The sequence below is a fragment of the Heliangelus exortis genome, chromosome 4, assembly GCF_036169615.1.
Source record: "Heliangelus exortis chromosome 4, bHelExo1.hap1, whole genome shotgun sequence".
NCBI lineage: Eukaryota > Metazoa > Chordata > Aves > Apodiformes > Trochilidae > Heliangelus > Heliangelus exortis.
Window position 1 is genome coordinate 20,938,006 of NC_092425.1, and position 20,390 is coordinate 20,958,395.

Genomic DNA, 20,390 nt, shown 5'->3' on the forward strand with positions numbered 1-20,390 from the left:
AGTTAGCAAACCTTGAAAGGTTCTCCTTTAACTCAGTGGTAGCCTGTAAATGTCCAGATGTCAGTTAGGTCCACACACAAATTTCACTGTCCCAGAAAGTGATGTGGAAGTGAGGTGGTTTATATAAAGAAAACTGCTGCTATGAAATTACTAAATCTGAGAGTGGTTTGACTGTGTAGACAGAGAAGAGAGACAGGCACCAAGATGCCTCTGTCTTCTCTGTCTTTTCCTCACTCATTGCAATGAAACAAAGGTGAACTTCTCAGCTTCAACCTGCCAATGTTTATTTTTAAAATCAGTACAGTGCTCTCTATTTCACACATTCTTAATATGAGGATTAAGCCTGAAAGTTCTGTGAGTTATTTAGGATTTCATCACTGTTGTTAGGAATGAGAAGTTTATCTGATCTTTCTGATACCCTTACAGCGGATTGCTTGGACCCAGCCTGCTCCAGCCATGGCATGTGCATCCATGGTGAGTGCCACTGCAACCCAGGCTGGGGTGGCAGCAACTGTGAAATCCTGAAGACAATGTGCCCTGATCAGTGTTCTGGCCATGGCACCTACCTTCAAGAGAGTGGTACTTGTACCTGTGACCCCAATTGGACAGGCCCAGATTGCTCCAATGGTAAGGGTTGAAAGCATTCACATTTTCTAAAATTATGACGTCTTAAGCAGCATCATTTGAATAACATTATTCTGGTAGGACCTGACCTGCTGAGTTGATAGAAGTCTTTGAGTTGATTTCAGCATGTACTGTGAGTTGATTCCAAGGTTCAAAATAAATCAATGATTTTGAAGTATTTGAAAATCGATGTCTTTGTTGGTACCTTTTAGCTGCCTTCACCTGGTAACTTCAGGTAGTTCATATGTTCAGAATGTTCTTTGTGCGGTAGATGACATTTAAGTGTCATCTAACCTAATACATATATTTAGAAACTTAAAACTACACCAGTAGAACTAGAGACAGTTGCATTTTTAAAATCTCTCCATCTAACTGGAGATGTTTTTCTTGAAAAACAGATAGTCCTACAGTTTTCAGAGGGGTTACAAGAATAAATCCTAAATGGCTTTCAAGGAAGGGTGCAGGGTGCCAGGGTGGAAGGAATTCATAAGAGTGAAGAAGCAAAGGGATTCCTTGAAGAGTGAAATTGATCTTACTAAAATGATAGTCTGAACTTAGAAACAAAAGGCAAAAAAGTGACTGGAGGTACTATCACAGAGAGCAGAATCTAAATATTGACAAATGCGAGTTTTTAGAATATTGTTTGTTAGTCACATATCAACAGAGAAGTCATGTCTAACTGTGAGACATATATTTGTCTAAAACAGTTCATCTAACAACTCAGATGATTGTGTTAACAAAAACTGAACACATGGGCTAGCTGGGTTTATGCCAGCTTATGAATAAATATAAATTTTTCATGGGGAACCATCTTTTTAAAACAAATTTTCTTCCTGACCAGGATCTGTGATACTCCATAATGTTTTATGCATACAAGAGTGATAGGACAGAGTTATAAACATTCAAGAAAAAGTGAGAGAAGAAAATGTTGTCTTGTGTTAAATTTGTGTAGAAGAAAAAATTATTCTCTGAACATCTATACCACTAAAATTGGCTATTTGTGAGAGACACTTTCTAGTTCTCAAGGAAAAGATCTATCCTCTATTTTTTGACACAGTGTCCTCACCACTGTTTTTAATGATTGAGTTATTCTCCATCTTTTACTTAGGTTTCAAGGAATGGCTGGTCATTAAAATAACAAACTATTTTTGATCTCAAGTATTTAAGAAAATGTCAAACTTACATAACAATTTTGTAAAAATACATGCAGACTATTTGCTGAAGTCATGCAAAATTACTTTCAGAGTGGTACACTAAAAAGTAAATCTTACCCATAAACATTTTGTTAAGCTGCTAGAAGAAAAAAAGAATGAGTTATTTCCATCAGAGCAGTTCATAGATTTGAAATCAGCAGAGCTTTCTTCTATCTTCATCAGCAGTTTGTCCGTTAATTAGCCCTTCAATTCCACTTCAATTAAATTAACTCTAATTAATAAGTTCATTACAAAGATTGACGCACCTTGCTCAAAGCTAGTGTGCTAAAAGCTGATAAACACCTTCGCCCTAATGAAAAATTGATTAGATTCAAGAGAAATAAACCTCTCTTTCTTGGAGCTGTGTTAACATTTTCTGACTCTAAAGTTAATCAAATCATCTTGCATCTGTTAATCAAAAATTTAATTCAAAGTAGATAAAAAATGCTGTATAGAGAAAAAAAAATCAGGAGAAATTACAGCTGTCTTTATGGAGGAAGGTTTTGGGCTATTTCTTATGGAAAATGTCACAGCTCCTTGATACCATGCTTAATGTTCCACAGCACTTTGAGACAGAGGGTTTTATCTATGGGAGAAAACCACTGTGGAGTAGGAAACTAGAAGCCTTTCTTGTGCTGAATACTTCTTTCTTTTGCAGTTGAAAATAATTTCAGTCTTTTATTACTAAACTGTTTGTTGTCTTTCAAAAGAAAACTAAAACTAAATACAGTACTTCTATGAACCAGTACATGGCTACATCCAGCTGTATGCCAAGGAACCAAAGTTCCTTGTTCAGGCTGTATTTAATCTCCTCTTGATTTTCTGTTGCTTGTCAGCAGAAGTCAAGTTTGCCAGAGTCTGACTAAATTAACCAAAACTGTAAATGTTAAATCTGGCAGTCTAAATTATCATCTTATATTAGCTGAGATGTAACGTACGTTGTTTGTACTCTGACTACTTTTGGCCATTAAGGTATTTTTTAAATTATTCTATCCATTATAAGAACCTCTTACTATAGGTAAATGACAAATTAAATGGTTGTATGTTGATTTTATTATTTTTTTTTTAGTAATCTGTTATCTAAACCAGAGTGTTCATAGCTGCCACTGATACGCATTTACTGAAAGTAAAGAGCATCATCCTTTCTATTTAACAGATGTGTCAGTATGTCAGCACAGTACTAATCTGTCTCACTGGGGCTGATGCTTTGTAATGAAAAAATGTGTCAGAAATGGCACATTTTTACTTTGAAAGACAGGGAACAGAGCAGGGAGGGGAAACCTTTTTAAATTAACTTTCATTTATACTATCTTTTCACTCATAATACACAGTGGCCAAGTCACTTGGAGTACACTGCAACTTCTAGTAGGTCTAGATGCCATATAATCAAAGTTACAACAGGTTACTCTTAGGACATATGTGATCACAAAAAATGTAACTGAAAATTATTCAGAGCTAACAGAAGAAATGTGGACACTTAAGAACCACCGAGTCTGCTGGATGACTAAGTGAGCATTAGCGTAGAGAAAAAACCCTGTACTCCCTATTCTGTTGGGTCCTGCCTGAAGATACCTGTCACAGTAAACTCCTTCGATTTAATTTTCACAGATTTTGTCCGTCTTATTCTTCACATGCCGAATGAAGATGTCGTGCTGCTAATTAATGCATACCTTCCCTCTCCCGTGTGCACTCTCTGCCTCCCTCCCTCTTCCCCCCTCTCTCCTTCAAATCCAGAAATCTGTTCGGTGGACTGCGGCACACACGGCGTCTGCATGGGTGGCTCCTGCCGCTGCGAGGAAGGTTGGACGGGCGCCGGCTGCACCCAGAGAGCCTGTCACCCCCGCTGCGCCGAGCACGGCACCTGCAAGGACGGGAAGTGTGAATGTAGCCAGGGATGGAATGGAGAGCACTGCACCATTGGTAGGCTGGCTATGCTATGCTTTACCCTCTCTCCGCTGCAAAATTCAAACAGCCGGCGCTGCTGGCCGCATCTGAATAACAAGCGTGTTCCTTTGAAGCTTATTTCTTCAAATAGAATATTTGCATGTGTCAGTCCATGTAAAGGAGTTGATATTTTAGGAAAGGAAATGGTTTTTTAATGGCTCATCAGTTCTTCAGACCTAGTTTGCCAGGAAAAGGAGGTGGAAGATTTTCCTTCTCAATCTTTCCTTTTGCTAAGGGGGAGGTTACTTTTTACCTGAAATTGAAAATAAGTTATTTGATTTTTGCTTTTTATGTGATAGCTTTATGTCTTTTGGAAATGAAGCTTCCTAGAGTTTCTCTTTTTTTTTTCTTGTCTTTTCTTTTTTTTTTTTTTTAATGGAGAAGCTTTAGAAACTTAGAAGCTGACTTGCCTACACAAAAATGTCACTTCCACCTTATAATAAATGTGATCTAGCTGCCCAAAATTATCTTCATGTCAACAGAATGCTCTGTCTGAGAATTGTATTGAATTTCTTCTCTAAATAATGTAACAGCAGTTTAATACAGCCTATTTAGAAGAAGCCATCCTACTGCCTTTCTGTAATTAAGTTAGCACCTGGCAACCTTTGGAAATTACTTTGCCTTTATCAATGAAACTTTTTGAAGGAGGTTATTCTTCCCCTCTACTCTGCTCTTGTGAGACCCCACCTGGAGTACTGTGTCCAGTTCTGGAGTTTCCAAACATAAGAAGAGCATAGAGTTCCTTGAGCATGTCCAGAGGAGAGCCACTAAAATGATCAGAGGGCTGGATCACCTCCCCTATGAAGACAGGTTGAGAGAGTTTGGGGTTGTCCAGCCTAGAGAAAAGGAGGCTCTGAGGTGACCTTATAGCAGCCTTCCCATATCTGAAGGGGGCCTACAAGAAAGCTGGGGTAGGGCTTTTTACGTATGTACAGTGAGAGGACAAGGAGAAACGGTTTCAGACTTGAAGAGGGGAGGTTTAGGTTAGACATTAGGAAGAAATTCTTTAATTTGAGGATGGTGAGATGCTGGAACAGGTTGCCTAAGGAAGCTGCAGCTGCTCCCTCCCTGGAAGTGTTCAAGACCAGGATGGATGGGGCTTTGAGCAACCTGGTCTAGTGGAAGGTGTCCCTGCCCATGCAGGGGGGTTGAAGATGATCTTGAAGGTGCCTTCCAACCCAAACCATTATAGGGTTCTATGCTTCTAAGCAGTTAGAGATGGATGGAGCGGACAGCAAAAGAGGCAGCCACAGATAGGTAGCCACTAAGGCAAGAGTAACATTGAGTGATGAAGAAATCATGGATAATCTGAATAGTAAAAAAAAAAATGCCAATAAGTAAAAGTTTTAAAAAACAACCCCTAGTTTTATGGAGGAGAGTCAGTTAAAAGAAGTGATGCAGCCAAACCAAGGGGTTGGGACAGTAGGGCTAATAGCAGTAGAGCTGATGCATGTAAATACAGCATGATTTGCTTTTGCTGCAAGCTAAGAGGCTGTAGAATTTTTAACTTTTGTGGATGTTTTGGAAATGCTGTAACTCCAAATGTGTTAACACAGCCAAGCTGTCCCTGGGCATGAAAACAGTAAAGCCCAAGATACATTCCCAGGTAGCTTGCAGCCCTGACTGAGAGGTGGGGTGGTGGCACCGTGCTTGGTGGTCATGGGAAACAGCAGTGTGAGCTTTGAGGTCAGGGAAAAGAAGGGGCTGCTCCAGCTGTGTTAACTGATATCCACATCATTGCACCAGGAAGATGAGGCAAGGTTTGATTTTGTAGATAGGAGTTAGGTGTGAAGTAGTGAGTTTGATTTGTGAATTATTTTTTACAGAAATGACAAATGTTTTTGTTATGTACTAATGAGATTTCTCAGATGTATGAAGGAGAGGGAACCAAGGTGCATCTGGAGAATCCCAGGGAGAAGCAGTAGGGTTAACATTTTTGAAGAGCTTCCAGAAAACATGCTGACAAAGGGAGTGGAGAGGTGGGAAGAGAACTGCTTTCTGAACAATAAAGTAAAGTAAATCTTTAGAAGTAAGATAAAGCCTTTTCCCTTGACCGCTCTAACTTGCCAACGAGCAATTACTCAGCAGATCGCTCTGCTGTTGGTCTCACTGACCTTGGCAGCATTTCAAGGATTGTAGTTATACACGGATGAACTGCTCTTGAACAATTTTTCCAACATATTAAGCACAAACAAGTTTTTCCTCAGCACTGGGTGAGCAGGTTTGTCTTCTCACCTGTTTATTCTCTAAATGGGTATTTACTTTGTGGCTGCTGCTGTAAAGATACTTTGATTTGTTTATATTGCCCTTGCAGCCTCCAAGACAAGTAATGAGGTACAGGCTTTAGCCTGCTGTTATATTTATTTTTCTTAGAGCTGTTTTCTTCAGGAGCCCAGTGTTATGGAGAAACCAGGTCATTTTATTGCTCATTTCCAAGAGTATTTCCACTTAGTTGAGTAAAAATTGCTGCCTCCTCTAATAGGTAAATGAAGAATCAAATTGCCTTTCTCTCACCTGCCCTAGAGTAGATGGTAGCTCCTTCTAAGCAATAAGTTTCAAAGCACAAGGGATATCAATGTTTGTCTATGCAAACCAGTGTTTCACTGTCACCCTCCATTTCTAACACAGTCATTTTTATGCTACTTAAAACTCTCAACTTGGTAGCAGAATATTTATGTACTTTGTGTTGTGCATGCAAAAGACTCTCGCTTCCCCTTTATATGTCTAAAAATAACAATTCCATCATACTTACTTCTAAAATCCATTAACCATTTCCATGCAATGGTGTAAAGTATTATAGAAATGCAGATATTGACTTTATCAATGCTTATAAATATGTAAGGGGTGAGTGCCAGGAGGACAGAGTCAAGCTTTTCTCAAGGGTCACTAACAATAGGACAAGGGGCGATGGTTATCAACTGGAGCATAGGCAGTTCTGTATAAAAATAAGGAAGATTTTTTTCACTGTGAGGGTGACAGAGCAGTGGCACAGGCTGCCCAGGGAGGTTGTGGGGTCTCCTTCCCTGGAGACATTCAAAGCCCACCTGGATGTGTTCCTGTGTCACCTGCTCTAGGTGACCCTGTTCTGGCAGGGGGGGTTGGACTTGATCTTTCGAGGTCCCTTCCAACCCCTAATTTTCTATGATTCTGTGATATATTTGTTTGATACAGCTGTTAAGTGGAAGTCACATGAAATGGAGTGGCCTAAACTTTCAACTTCTTTGAGAAAGAAATATTCCAAATAAGGTGTAAATTTTAAAGGCAATGCACTTCATTAACTTTTTGGCAAAGGAATAGCCCACCAGATCTCTAGCTGGATGCACAAAATAGGGTAGTTGTGTACACACTAATCACCGAGATGCTGTGTGGAATGTGTACTGAATTATCTAAATCCTGAACTCATTTGATCAAAGAGATTATGAAATTCTTGTGAAGCATGAATGCCTTTTGAAATGGTAACAATGTTCTGCACCTTAACTAACAATTTTTACATATTTCTAAGTAATGCTGACTATCTGTTCAGTCTCATTTTCTGCTAGCCCACTGTTAGTGTCATTAGTTGACATATGTGAAGGGGCAAAAAGAAGGAAAAAACAAACCTATGTCTTTAATTAAAACAACATAGTCCTTCATTTTATTCCTAATATCTTTTAAACCCTAGATTACTTTATATATACTACAAGATATTAAAAAAGGAATTTGGACAAGGGAAATTCTAACTGCTGTACACATCAGAGAACTTTGGGTTTTTTTGGGGAGAGGGGGTTTGTTATATCAATACTTCAGGACATTGGGAAGTAGATTAGTAGTTGATTGCAAAGGTTTGATTTTTTTGTTCAGAAAAAAAATCAGACATTTGCTTACCTGGGTAAGCATCAGCATCACAGGACTGGAATTGAGAAAAAATATACATACATATTTTATATAGTTTGATTTGTGAGAGAAAACAGAATGTAATAAATATAATACAAAGCAGGGGGAGTTCTCTTTTTTTTTTTTTTAAGCAATGCATAAATCTGATGTGTGTTGCTGATATTCCCTGTCCCATTGTGGATCTCTGTCACAGGGAGCTCCAACTTCAGTTCCATACCTGGGGTGGGGCACACTTGGGAGTCATTGCCTTTGCTGTGAACACGGACCAAGGATTATATCAAAGATACTCAGCAGATTAATACATTCTCAATGTTTTGATGAAATTAATCTAATAAGTATTAACTAAACCCAAGATTTATTGTTTAGCATCTTACAGGTTTAAACAAAACACTGGCAATGTGTATTTCAAATACACAACAATTTAAGGCATCTAACTTGCTTACTGTCTTTTCCCTCCTGAGAACTGTAATATTTTATCATCTCGTGTATCCACATGAGAACAGGCTAAAACAACAGTTTACTGCAAAGCTATGGAAAATCACCTACCAATTGTTTATTTGGTCTGGGGGTGACACTAGTGGGTCTGAGGTGATTATTCTATGAAGCTAAACCTGTATCTCAGTGTGATACAAGACCACACATGCACAGCTGGTGCCCAGGTGATAGCCTGGGTGAAAATTCGCTCTGTAATTAAGATTTCATAACACAGTTTTGCTACAATATGATTTGGTTTCCACTCTGTCCTGGCTTGTGTTGAGTTCAGTGACCCTCTCCTGCCTGAGTCGTTGTTTTGTGAGATTGGAACAGATATTATTTCAGAAAGTCTACTCTTTTTTGTGATATAACTGGCATGTACCATGAGTAAATCAAGTAACTGTCATTGGAAGCCTGTAAATACGAATACTTTTCCAGCTGCTTTTCCATTAAACTCTGTTAGCTGAATGAAATTAGTAAATAATTATGTTGGTGGGGAATCTGCTATACCCATGTGCTGTGCAACATCCCTGTTTTACAAAGCAGCTTAATTTTTTTCTATAGAGCAAATTAGTTTTAGTGTAATCTAAATTGCAAATTGGCCAATTTGCATTAAAACTATGCCTTCTTGTTCAGATTTGTCAACACCTCTTTTTTAAAAAGTCTTTAACATTAAGCATGGATGGGTAAGACCATCTGCTTGTGGAGCTTGCCTGCAGCTCCATTACTTAACACATGAGACAGGTTACAGCTGTTTAATTGTTATCGTGTTGAACAATTATCTTGCAGTCCAAAATTAATATTTATATATGTATGCATGGAAAGCATGTCATTAAACATAAGTGATCTAAATGTGGATTAATGTCATTAGGCACTCATATTAATCCCTCAGGAGGGCTAAAGTTAGCATTGTGATATTTTTCTGCTACTTTTGAGTGCTGTGTGAGGCTACTTTACCCGGTAAACCGAACTGAGATTCCAACCCAGTGGTGGTCCACAGAAGTGTACAGTCTGCAATATGTTTATATTCCAGTGAGAATTGGTATCTACTTGGTTTAGATTATAAGAATTTCTCCTAAAGTTTAGTTGAGAAAAAAATAACAAGGGGTAGCAAAGTATTGCTTTAACCTTTTTCTTGGCACGAAGACACTAACGTGACATTCAAACAAAAAATAAATTTTCCTCAGCAAAAAATTTCTAATTTCAGCTATTTTAGCTATAAAAAGAGGGAAGTCATCTAGTTTAGATATTTGAAATTACGAAAGAAAAAGAAAATATCTAAAGCACACTCTCATAAGTACAGAAGTGTGTTGGTGTTCGTGCAGTCTCAGTCTCTCTCCTGGTGACTGGTTAGAATGGCTTTCTGACTGGCATTGTGTGCTGGTTTTCCGTACAACCACAAGCAGCGTAAGCTCAGAAGTTCTGCTGGTATCCAGGAATGCTAAGAAATAATATCATTCGAGTTATATGGTCTGCACCTGTTCTCTTGAACATGTTTGGCTTAGGGCTCCTTTCAAATATGACTACAGGGGAATAAGGCACTTATGTTTTTATAAGATCAGAGAGCAAGAGAAACATATTATTCCAGTTAATTAAAGGAAGGAAATGCTTACAGAAAACTTGATACAGCTATTTATCATTACAGTATATATTTCTGAAGTATAGAAAAAGTAATTCATGGACCAGTTTAAGGGCTTGCTTGATCTTCTCCACACGTTCAGGTTAGAGAGAGAATAGCATAGATAAACTGGTATTATGATGACCACCATCATTTTAGTACTGATGCTCTGTTGCCAAGCATTGTTTACTTTTCTCCAAAGTTGAAATTACTTAGAATATTCACACTTCATAGTGATTTAATTCATCAGGAATTTAACTTACTGTAATGCATTCATGCCAAGTATTCCTCCAAAATTTTAAGATTCTTTTGAGATTTCAGAATTTTTATTAGAAGGAAAATTTTATCCTTTGAATTAGAGTAATAACTGCTGCATTAATACATTCTGTAACTATCAAAGTTTCTAAATTTATGGTTATCCTTAATTTTGAGTTCATGAATTACACCTTAGTACAATTTTCATCTTAAAAGTAAGATGTATTTGAATGAAGATATGGCTTTGGACATTCAGACACTTAATTCTCAGCTGTAACTAAAAAAACATTGAAAACTAATTACATCAAATATCAACTAGTTCACCACAATGTTGTGAGTGAAATCCTACTTTTGAAACACCTGGCTACGTTGGAGCCAGGATTTCACTCCAATATTTATACCTGTACCCTCAGTGCAAAGTTTTTATTGGAAAGAAAAGATACTTTCTTGGCACCCAGAGGACTTATAGCCACGGGTTAACAAGATATCATGAAATTAAGTACTGTAGTGGTTTTGATTTTTCCTGTGCCTGAAGAGCGTGTTATAAATTTGCCAGGCCAAGCCTTGACTATGCAAATACGTATTTGTACATTTGGTAACTATAAAAATATTCCATTGCCTGGTAAGTTTAAGATAGAATGTGCTTATCTGAAGCTGTGAAAAAAAGTGAACTATTGGTCAGGCCTTAATTGCTGTTGGTTGATTTGCATTTAAATGAGAACAACATGTGAAATTCAAGTTAGACACATTTGCAGAAGACAGCAGAATCTTCTGAAACATGAAGAATTTTGCAGCATTTTGCAGAGCTTACTTCATCTGAAGTGGCCAGAAAGTAAGTGATTCTGTATATTGTATAGTTGCATGCTGCTCAGATGCATTCTGAAAAATCCTTCCAATCAGGAAGAAAGATGGAAACACTAATGCTTCCCATCCCATTCCATCCCCTAATATATCAAGCCAAATTTATCTTTCACACAGTTTTTAATGGAAGAGTCAGATTTTATCTGTGTCTATCTGAAGCAGGTCTTTGAGACTTTCTCAGAGGTCTCAAACATATATTTGAATTTTTTCAGCCTGTACAGGTGATACATTTTAATTTCTTAATGACATACACCCTCTCTTCTAAATCCTTTTCCAGCTAAATAGAAGTGAAACAGGAAACACTGCTCATGAACATTTTAGCAGTCTCAAACTTCATATATCTATTATATCCTTAAAAGCAACTGAACAATTTATTCCTGGATACATGTGGCTCTCCAGTAATAGAGGAAAAATCTTTAGAGTAAAATTGGGATGGACTCCAGAACAATAAAACTAAAGGGTAGTGGGCGTATGTGCCCTTGAAAATAAGAACCAACTGCAAACAACAGGTATAGTTTTCGCAAGGGATGAATTACAGTGAATTCAGGTTTCATAGCCGATATCTCTGCTGTAGGTCTAGTTGAACACTGGAGAAGAGTGCAGAAATGGAGAAGAAGATGTGTTTTCAGGTTGAGGATTATGTTGTGGCCTATGTAGGGAGGAAAAATAAGAAAATTGCATGAAACTGTTTTTCTATCCATGTTTTTTCCTTTACAAGAGGGGCAAGCTGGAAATTCAGGAGTAAAAAAGAATCAAAAGGAAGGAGTGTTTGTAAGTCATTCTCTGTTGGCATTAATGCTCTGAACATATGGCACGTCTGTGACAAGGTTCTTATAAACTCAGAGAAAGGATGACGACCATGAGCTGCTTACAGTTGAAGAACATGTGCTTTCACTACTGTTCAGTGATGAATAGAGAGGATTACGTTTGCAAATGATACCAAAGCCTGCTGCCCCCAAGCACTCTGGAAGACAGGACAGGAATTTAAAATTACTTTAACAAATAGCACAGGCTATGCAGAAAAGCAAGGTGCAGTTCAGCAAATGCTGTGTTCTGTGCATAAGTGAGAATAATCATCTGCACGGGGCAGAGTGGACTCAGAGAAGGCTGTAACAGATGATAAATTTGACATGAGTGAACTGCACTGAAGACAAGCTAGAACAGAGGCTTTAAAATTTTATGAATTCTGGACTCCTGTAAGTATTCTGGTAGAGGTATAGAGCCCCTCAGAAATTGCCTATAGATCCGTGGTTTTCTTTTTTGTCACTGAGAGTAAAAGCAGATGCTTAAAGGAATCAATACACTGTGTTCTTAAGTCTGCTGTGGGTGGGATAAAATACACTGGCTGTAAATATCACAAGGGATATCTGGGTTATTTTACATTCAAAAGATGTTTTAATTGTCATCATAGTTAAACTTTGGCGAGGTGAAAATGAGAGAAGTTTAAGGGTGATCTGGTAGCCAAGTCAGGAGAAGTGAACTACCATGGACTGAGTCTTGGAAAGGTTAGAGAGGTCAGGCCAGAGCCGTCATCTCTGGTTTCTGTATCCATTCTCTCAAACCAAGAACAAAAACCTGTTTACACAAACTGTATTTTCCCTAAAGCTTGTGAGGAAACTCTCAGAGTTTCTGTTTTGTGGACCAGTGTCTGTGAAACCACTGCTGAAGTGTGTGCCTCATTCCCTACTACTGCTTGGCTAATCAGGGAGCAAGAAATAATGGTCTTAACTCCTTAATAGCACAAATGGCAGAAGTGTAGGTTGTTCATCTAAGCTTTCCTGTTGTTCATCATGAAAAAAAACCAATGTCTGAGAGTGGAATCTTTTTTTTTTTTTTTTTTTTTTTTTGACTTCTTTACTTTATAGGCATGGGATTTGACAGCTTGCAAGTGCCAAAAAAAAAACTATGCTAAAAGGACATTAGTAAAGTTGCAAAATGAAGAACATAAAGTTAGGAAGAAAGAAGACAACACTGTTGTATGTCATTATCATTATATGATGTAACAGAAGATACATATTATAGCATAGATGTACAATTGTAAAAGCAATGATGCTGTCTTTAACTATGTTTCCCTCTGCATCTGATGGATCTGATTTAAGAATGTTGCAAGGCTGTGAAGGATTGTGTCATGCACAAATTCTACTTAATTTTGCCAGATACTGGTGGACATGGTGATGTCCTAATTAAGAATTCCACTCTTGCTTACACAACGTATTTTCTGTTAATCATTCACAAAGGCAAACTTAAAAAGACTGTCCTCTGGCCATTCTTCATTTTCTGGGGGCCTGACTCTCTTGTGGGTGAATTGCTAAAATGCTGGTTCATGTATGAAATCCTATATAATTATAGTTATTCTGGAAAATCACATCATAGGTATCTGCAAGCAAACAGGCGAAGACTTTATGTTAGTCTTTCTATGCCTTGGCTACCTACCTGTAAAATGAGAGACTTGGCTTACACCAGTAGTGTGAAGGTACTGTGCTACATAATTTTGATTTTTGGAGGAAGGTAATAGTAAAGTCTATAAGAAAAGTTAATTCTTTGCTTAAGTCAGCGTGGTGTGCCTGCTACGATGGCATCAGCCCTTCCCTGCTCATAGGAGCGTGAGTGCTGGATGAGGACATTGATAAAGGAAGAGTATAAAAATTGCACAGGTAGCAATAAACCTGGTATTGCCTAAATTTTTGGGTAACTTACAACCCTTTGTCTTTTCTTTCAGAGGGAAAGGCTGTAAGGCAGTCAGGAAGGAATAAATTAGTATTAGTGGAGCGGAGGCAGGGGTTAAGCGCATGCTTTAAAGGTGGAGGAAGCAGCAAACCTTAAAACTAATTCTTAATTTAGGCAGACTTTGATTGGTACACCTTTAGTCACATTCTTTTGTATTTTTGCTTCACTTCTGGTGGTGCTATGAAGTCAAATTCTGCTGTTACAGCAAAGTAACATTATTCTTGTGGAGCTGTTATGAGTAGAGACTGTAATAGGACTATATATACCATACAAAAAATATATGGCATGCTGTAGTCTAGTGTACAGGTTACAAAGATTGTGATGGGTGAAGATGACTGGTGGAGGATAATAATGTAAACTAATAGAAATGTAAATTTGCTATATAGTATTTAGAATCATGTCGCTGTTATAATCGTTTATGACAGAATAATCAGAATAAAGCAGTGTTATAAGTGCCAATTAAGGAACATCAAATCAGTGGGTGTATGACTCATGCTGATTTAAACAGGAGCTGATTGGGATAAATGGATTTAATATGTACTTTTATTCGGTGGCTATTCTGTCATACCTGGAGGAAATAGCATATGAATAATCTAAGGAAGATATTGACTTACATCTCTGATAGGAAACTAATGGGACACATTAAATGGGAAGAAAAAATGTGTAGGTTCTGACTGGTTATGAAATACGCCGTGTTAAATGTGACCTTGCCTGACTGTTGTCAGTTCTTTGTAAGATACATTAATCTGCCCCATGTTTATATAATTATCCACAGACATGGATAACACCCTTTATATTTCATGTTGTATGAATTGTGAGCTCCACCCACACCATCTTGGATTTTGACTATCCTAGAAGATGTACACATTTTATATCTTCATTTTTTGTTTTCTCCAGTCCATTTAGACATATATGAAGTGTATGAATTTTGTACTCCATTTACAAATTCTTGGATTTTGACCATCCTAGAAAATGTACAGATCTTGCATCTTTATTTTTTGTTTTCTTCATTCCATATGGACATATATGAAATCCCTCTACTCTATTTAAATAATACCAAGAATTTAAATCTAATAGTTTTAAACACTGTAAAGAAAACCCTGTAGGTATATTGTCTGGTCTATAATAAGACTTTTCAAGGACTTAACATAACCTCCATGTGCCAGATGTATAAATATCTTACCAAGGAGCACCTGCTGAGATGCTTCATCCTACTGAAGTGGTCCAAATCTCCCCTAGTATTCTCTATGGAGAGAGGGAAAGGCTCATATTTTGTACTGCTACACAAAGTTGGGTTTATTCCTGTTTCTCTTGAAGTGCCTTGGAGATAAGGAGGATAGCTTCACTGCAAAATCACACTATCTTTGGTCACTCGTTTTCCTTTTGATTCCTCTAAGGTGCAGCAAGTTAACCAAAATAGTTTCAGACCTTGTCCTTTGTATCAACTGATCCTTGGTAAAAGGATGCTGGAAGTTAGAACTTGTTTTCTGAGCATTATGAGTTTATGGTCTGGAACTGACTTCCTGTAAGACTATGGTATGCAAAAAAATCTAAGAGCAATTTCTGAATCCTTTTTTTTTTAATGCAGATTGGATTTCTGAAAGGAAATAGCATGTGGGGATCGGGGATTACGGAGACTATTTTCAGTTGCCTGGGAGGGTTTTTATATTCTGTCTTTTTACCTATCCCGACATTTTTAGAGGCATTTAATGTTTCGCTGGTGGACAGAAGCATTCCCCAGACAGACCTAATTGCTTCCATATTATGGATTAAAGCTTGGTTTTTCCTCCACACGTACTACACTGTGTTCTAAGAGCAGCTGTGTAGGACAAGAGGAATTATGCTGGATGAGTAACAGAAGAATTTGATCCACCCTGAAATGCAGCTGTATCGTTTTTCTTTTTGTTTGTGGTTAATGTGAAAAGCTACTTAGTTTGTTGCTGCTGTTCTAAATGTTCTGTAATTGATGTTTTCTTCTTACTTTGTCTCCCTTTAACCTTTCTATAATAGAGGGGGGGGAAACCCACCAATGACTGTGCAATAGACACCTGACACTTTCTGAAAGAAAAGGACTAGAAAGTTTCCACATCTTAGTCATAGCAGTGATTGTGGCTTCTAGGAGACTTTGTATCTTATCCCCTTCTTCCTTGGGCACAGGAAGAGCTTTTTCCCATTGATTCAAACAGGAGGAGATGCCATGTTTGGAAATGTTTTTCTTACCCATCCAGTAAACAAAGTTGAGGGTTAACAGCAGGTCCCAGACTGGGACCATCATCCAGCAGGAATTTAGGAAAGGTCATATTTGAAAGTACAAGAGCCCATAAGGGCTCTGTCAAGAGATGTTGTCTACATCAAAACCAGGGGATTGAATCCAACATTGTTGATTCCACTTGGTGCATCCCACTATAATAGCAGGTGGCCGGGTTTGGTAGCCAGCAATGGTGTCTGTCCTACATGGTCTTGCTAAATGACATCAATCCCTTTAACACAACTGCAATTGATTTCTGTTTCCTGAAAGTAAGGAGGTAACATAGAACCTATCTCTGCTGTGTGTCATGTACTAAAACTAGGACCTGCTGCTTTTAGTCCATCTTGTGCTTTCTGTCATTCATCCATCTGCCTCAAATTTTTGTGAAATTTTATGTGTGTTAACTTATGGAAAAAAAAAAAATCTTGCTATTCTTGGCTATACCGTGTTACATAGTTCCAGACATCTAAACCCTAAGTTTGATTTTCATGTTTTTCCAAATGAAAGGGATCCACATGCTACTGACCCCACTACACCCTCCCCCACCCCACATATACTAACTTATTTTACATAATTGGTGAATGTACTCAGAAGAATATCTGTGGGTAAACTGAATCAGAAGAAAATTATTCCTCCTAAAAATCCTGTTAATCCACTTGGAATTAGAATAGTGTGCTGGTTGTGCTATCAGTCGTATGTGACCTGCAAATCAAAAATCTTTCAGTATGGTCAGTGTTATAAAGCTCACAAGCTAAGTAATTACTCTTACATTGTGTTGAAAATTGAATTTTTTAACTAGCTTTGATTATATATTTGTTATGCATAAAAATCAAAGCATGTGAAGAAAAGTGAGAAGAAAAAGAGTGTCAGAAAGGTAGCATCTCTTCTTTCTGCAGACCTCCTGTCTAAAAGTTTCATTGAATCATGATAGATGTTTGCTGAAAAGAGAATTTCTTTCATTTTCAAAGGCTTTTAAATACATTTTCATTTTGTAATGTAAGATCTCTCATGTCAGGTGCACCTGCTTGATTTGCATGTGAATTCTGAACAATTCTTGTTTTATGTGACACTTCTGAAATGTCTGTCTGTTTTTTTGTTTTTTTTTTTCTTTTTAATTCTCAAGCTCACTATTTGGATAAGATAGTGAAAGGTACTGTATATTTGCTCTTTGACATGCCTATACCTACATGTTCTTCTTTTATATGAATATAGAGTTACAAACATACTAGTGTGAGCAAAAGAATTCTCGTACATACATTCCATGGATTAGAGATTTAAATCATATGACTTTCAACTCGTCTCAAAATAAAAACTATATCTTGCTTATGTTATATAATAACATTTTATCAGTAATTATACGTTGATACACAACCTGTATGCATGTGTTAAATTTTGTTTGTACCAAAAACTGAAGATAGTATCCATTTGCTGTTTTATGCTTTTTCTTCATCAGTTTTGTCATTGGATCTCTACCTACAAAACTGCAAATGTTCAGGAAACAAAGCAAAGTGATACTCTTGTCACAGAACAAGTTTCAGTTCTAAAAAGAAATTAATTACAGATATGTGTGCTTATATATAGAGGAACCAATAGGTTACCCCAGGCTTTTAAGCTTTTGTTTATCTGAATGTTGCAAATCTATAGCAAATTATGACTTGTATTTTGTATAAAGGTAGAAAAAGCTTGTATACTCTATACAACCTTTTTAATTACAAGATTCAAGGATGCAAAAGCCTAACATGAAACAGCAAAGATTCTTGTATCTTCAGTTATGGTGAAAAATTTATTTAGAGAAATGTTTAAAATATTCCTATCCCTCTTTCCCTGAGTATCTTTCTCTATTCCTTATTTGTGTTTTTTTCATTAGAATATGGCAATAGTCATGGCAATATCCAGGCTTTCACACAATAAGTCTTGAGTGTACCCTACTGACTCCTAAAACACTGTTAGTGTTGCAATTAAATATGCAAGTCTTCCATGTATTGAACAGAAGAAAGATTAAGGAAAAAAAGAAATAGCTCAGTACCTCAACAAATCCTTTTAGCAGCTACAGTCTGAAGGAATTAGAGTAGTAAGTGTAACCTCAGCCTACCATGATGGCACAATATCCACAACTGTAGCATCACCATACTTCCTCACAAGAGGTTTTCCTGATTCTCTGCTTTCAAAGAGTAATTTGACAACAGTGAAGAACCCTTTATAACTTTTTTTCTGGGAACATTTGTAATTTGGAAATACATGGTTGAAAGGAGTCAGTAAATTCAATAGTCTTTAGAGGAAAAAAATAGACTGTTACTTCTGAAAGACTTTTTCTATGCTCAACTAAACTTAACCAAATTGGATCAGTAGATTAGTTCACAAAAATAGAAGTTCTACAGAGTGAAGAAGTGTTTAGCCTATTACTTAGCTTTTTTGGATAAAAGTTGTACTTAAAATTTTAAAATATGTCCAAAAAGATCTGATTTGTAGCCGCCTTCTCATCGGATACTTAATTCCATATCTGTACTTCTTTCTGTCAGTGTCTTATCACAGTCACAGATAAGGAACACCAAAATCTACATATTTATAGTGCTGTCATCCTCATACAGATCATGTTGGCTGCATGCCAGATTTCATCAATAGGAAGTGACAGATACTGTTTTTTTTTAATGCAATGTTAGACTGAAAACAATTATCGATTTTGGATATATTAAATTCTTTTAATTGTTTCCCAAATTTTCCCTCCTTGGCCATAAAAGCAGACAAGATAGGATATAAAGGTAACAGCACAAAAGCCTTAGGGAGATTGTCACAAAAAATCACTCTCTGCTATCTGTCTTGAAGCACGTCACTACCGTGTTTTTGTTCAGTCTATCAATGTTTTATTGTGGTCCTTCTGGTATTTCATTTTGTCCGTCCTAAGTAATCAAATACGCACAGCTATTACATTTAGTTGGAAATCCTGTTGGTCCTGTCCCATCCGTATGCAGCCTGAATCCTAATGTTTGTTAGAATAGATGCTGAGCTGCTTCACTATTTCCCGGGCTTTGCTTATTCTGTGAAAAGGAATGTATTTTTGGCATAAAGTATAGTCATTAAAACTGGCCTATACTTTGTGCAGTTATTTAATCCACTGTAATTTCACATGAATATACGGCAACTCTGAGACCAGATAAAGTTAACGTTCCCTTTAATGTGTGCCTAAAATCATACCCATTTTCCTACTTAAGAATTTGGAGGGATTTGTTCATAGTAACAGGGCGCTTCAATATTTGCACCAGTAACCAATACTGCATAGAGCAAATGGTGATCTATTCTATGAGCACAGAAAAATGTATAGTTTTGCACAGCTGTATTTGCACTATGCACTCATTTCTCGTACTCTGCCAAAAAAAAAAAAAAAAAAAAAAAAAAAAGAAAAATTAAAAAAAAATAATTACAAGAATTTTAAAAATGAAAAAAACAAACTTAATTTTGTCTGGCCTGCAGGTATTTAGAGGATTGGGGCATTTATTTCCTGCCTGTACAGGTAAGTGGTGTCTCAAGTGTCAGGCCAATGAAAGATGCCACTTTGTTAAGAATTACATTCCCAGGTAATGTTGCTGTTCCACTCCATGTGCAATTACAGTATTTGTGCTGTTCTTAAGGCCTGTTCCCAGTAAGTGTCCCTTGTTTGTATTTTTTTTTTCTTTCTAAATATAATTGCAGTATTTAAACCACTTGTGGTTTTTCTTCTTTGTCTGTTTCAACAGAGGGCTGCCCTGGCTTGTGCAACAGCAATGGGAGGTGCACGCTGGACCAGAACGGCTGGCACTGCGTCTGCCAGCCAGGATGGAGGGGAGCTGGCTGTGACGTGGCCATGGAAACTCTCTGCACTGACAGTAAGGACAACGAAGGAGGTAAGATATACCAGCTGGATCTTGGACACGGGGAAGAACATACTGAGGAACTGGAGATTTTACTGTTGGGTGATTAAATACTGCCATGAGAACCACGCATGTCTTTTTAGTTCTCGTGCCTGTGTGGATATGCTGTGGTATTCGGTGCTTTTATATGGTATATCAGCAAAACCTTACAAGATGCTTATGTCAGGTGAGATACGTACATAGAAAATGATGGGTGTCATGTTATTTTCCCTGCAGTGTTCTTTTATACTGGAACAAAATGTAGTTTCAACTCGGTGTACTGTAGTGGAGGGGGAAGAAAAGAAAGGAGTTCAAATTTTCAGTGACCTCACAAGGAACTTATCCCAAGAGAAAAGGCCAGACAGGGAGTTTACATTTTAACCTATAATATTACTGCTGGAAACAGTTGGTTGCTCAGTCTACTGAGATCCTATCCCTCCACAGTCTGTGAAAGATCAGATAACTGACAGGGTGCTCCCAGAAGTCTGAGTTTTTTGGCTTGCTTTCCCTCCGTCTGCCATTCAGGTGACAGGTAACAATCTGCAGCAAGATGCAGGCAGAAGTGTTGACTTAAGGAATCAATCTGCAATCATCATTGTAGGGGAGGGAAGGTAGGAAGGAGCTGGGACATTGGCATGACTCCAGAGTCACAGAGAAAAAAGCACATAAAAACAAGATTAAATGTGAAT

General features: G+C 37.5%; 1 protein-coding gene across 15 annotated transcripts in view; it reads left to right on the forward strand.

Moving 5' to 3' along the window:
- TENM3 (teneurin transmembrane protein 3) overlaps positions 1-20,390 on the forward strand; it is a 403,572-nt gene that overhangs the window by 321,863 nt on the left and 61,319 nt on the right. For 10 of the 15 annotated variants that reach the window (XM_071743228.1, XM_071743230.1, XM_071743233.1 and 7 more), the window contains 4 exons: positions 427-627; positions 3,552-3,737; positions 16,941-16,967; positions 19,549-19,695. In XM_071743228.1, coding sequence (XP_071599329.1) covers positions 427-627; positions 3,552-3,737; positions 16,941-16,967; positions 19,549-19,695 — 561 coding nt within the window. The remainder of the gene's footprint in view (positions 1-426; positions 628-3,551; positions 3,738-16,940; positions 16,968-19,548; positions 19,696-20,390) is intronic. The other 5 variants (XM_071743231.1, XM_071743232.1, XM_071743243.1 and 2 more) reach the window with 1 other exon arrangement.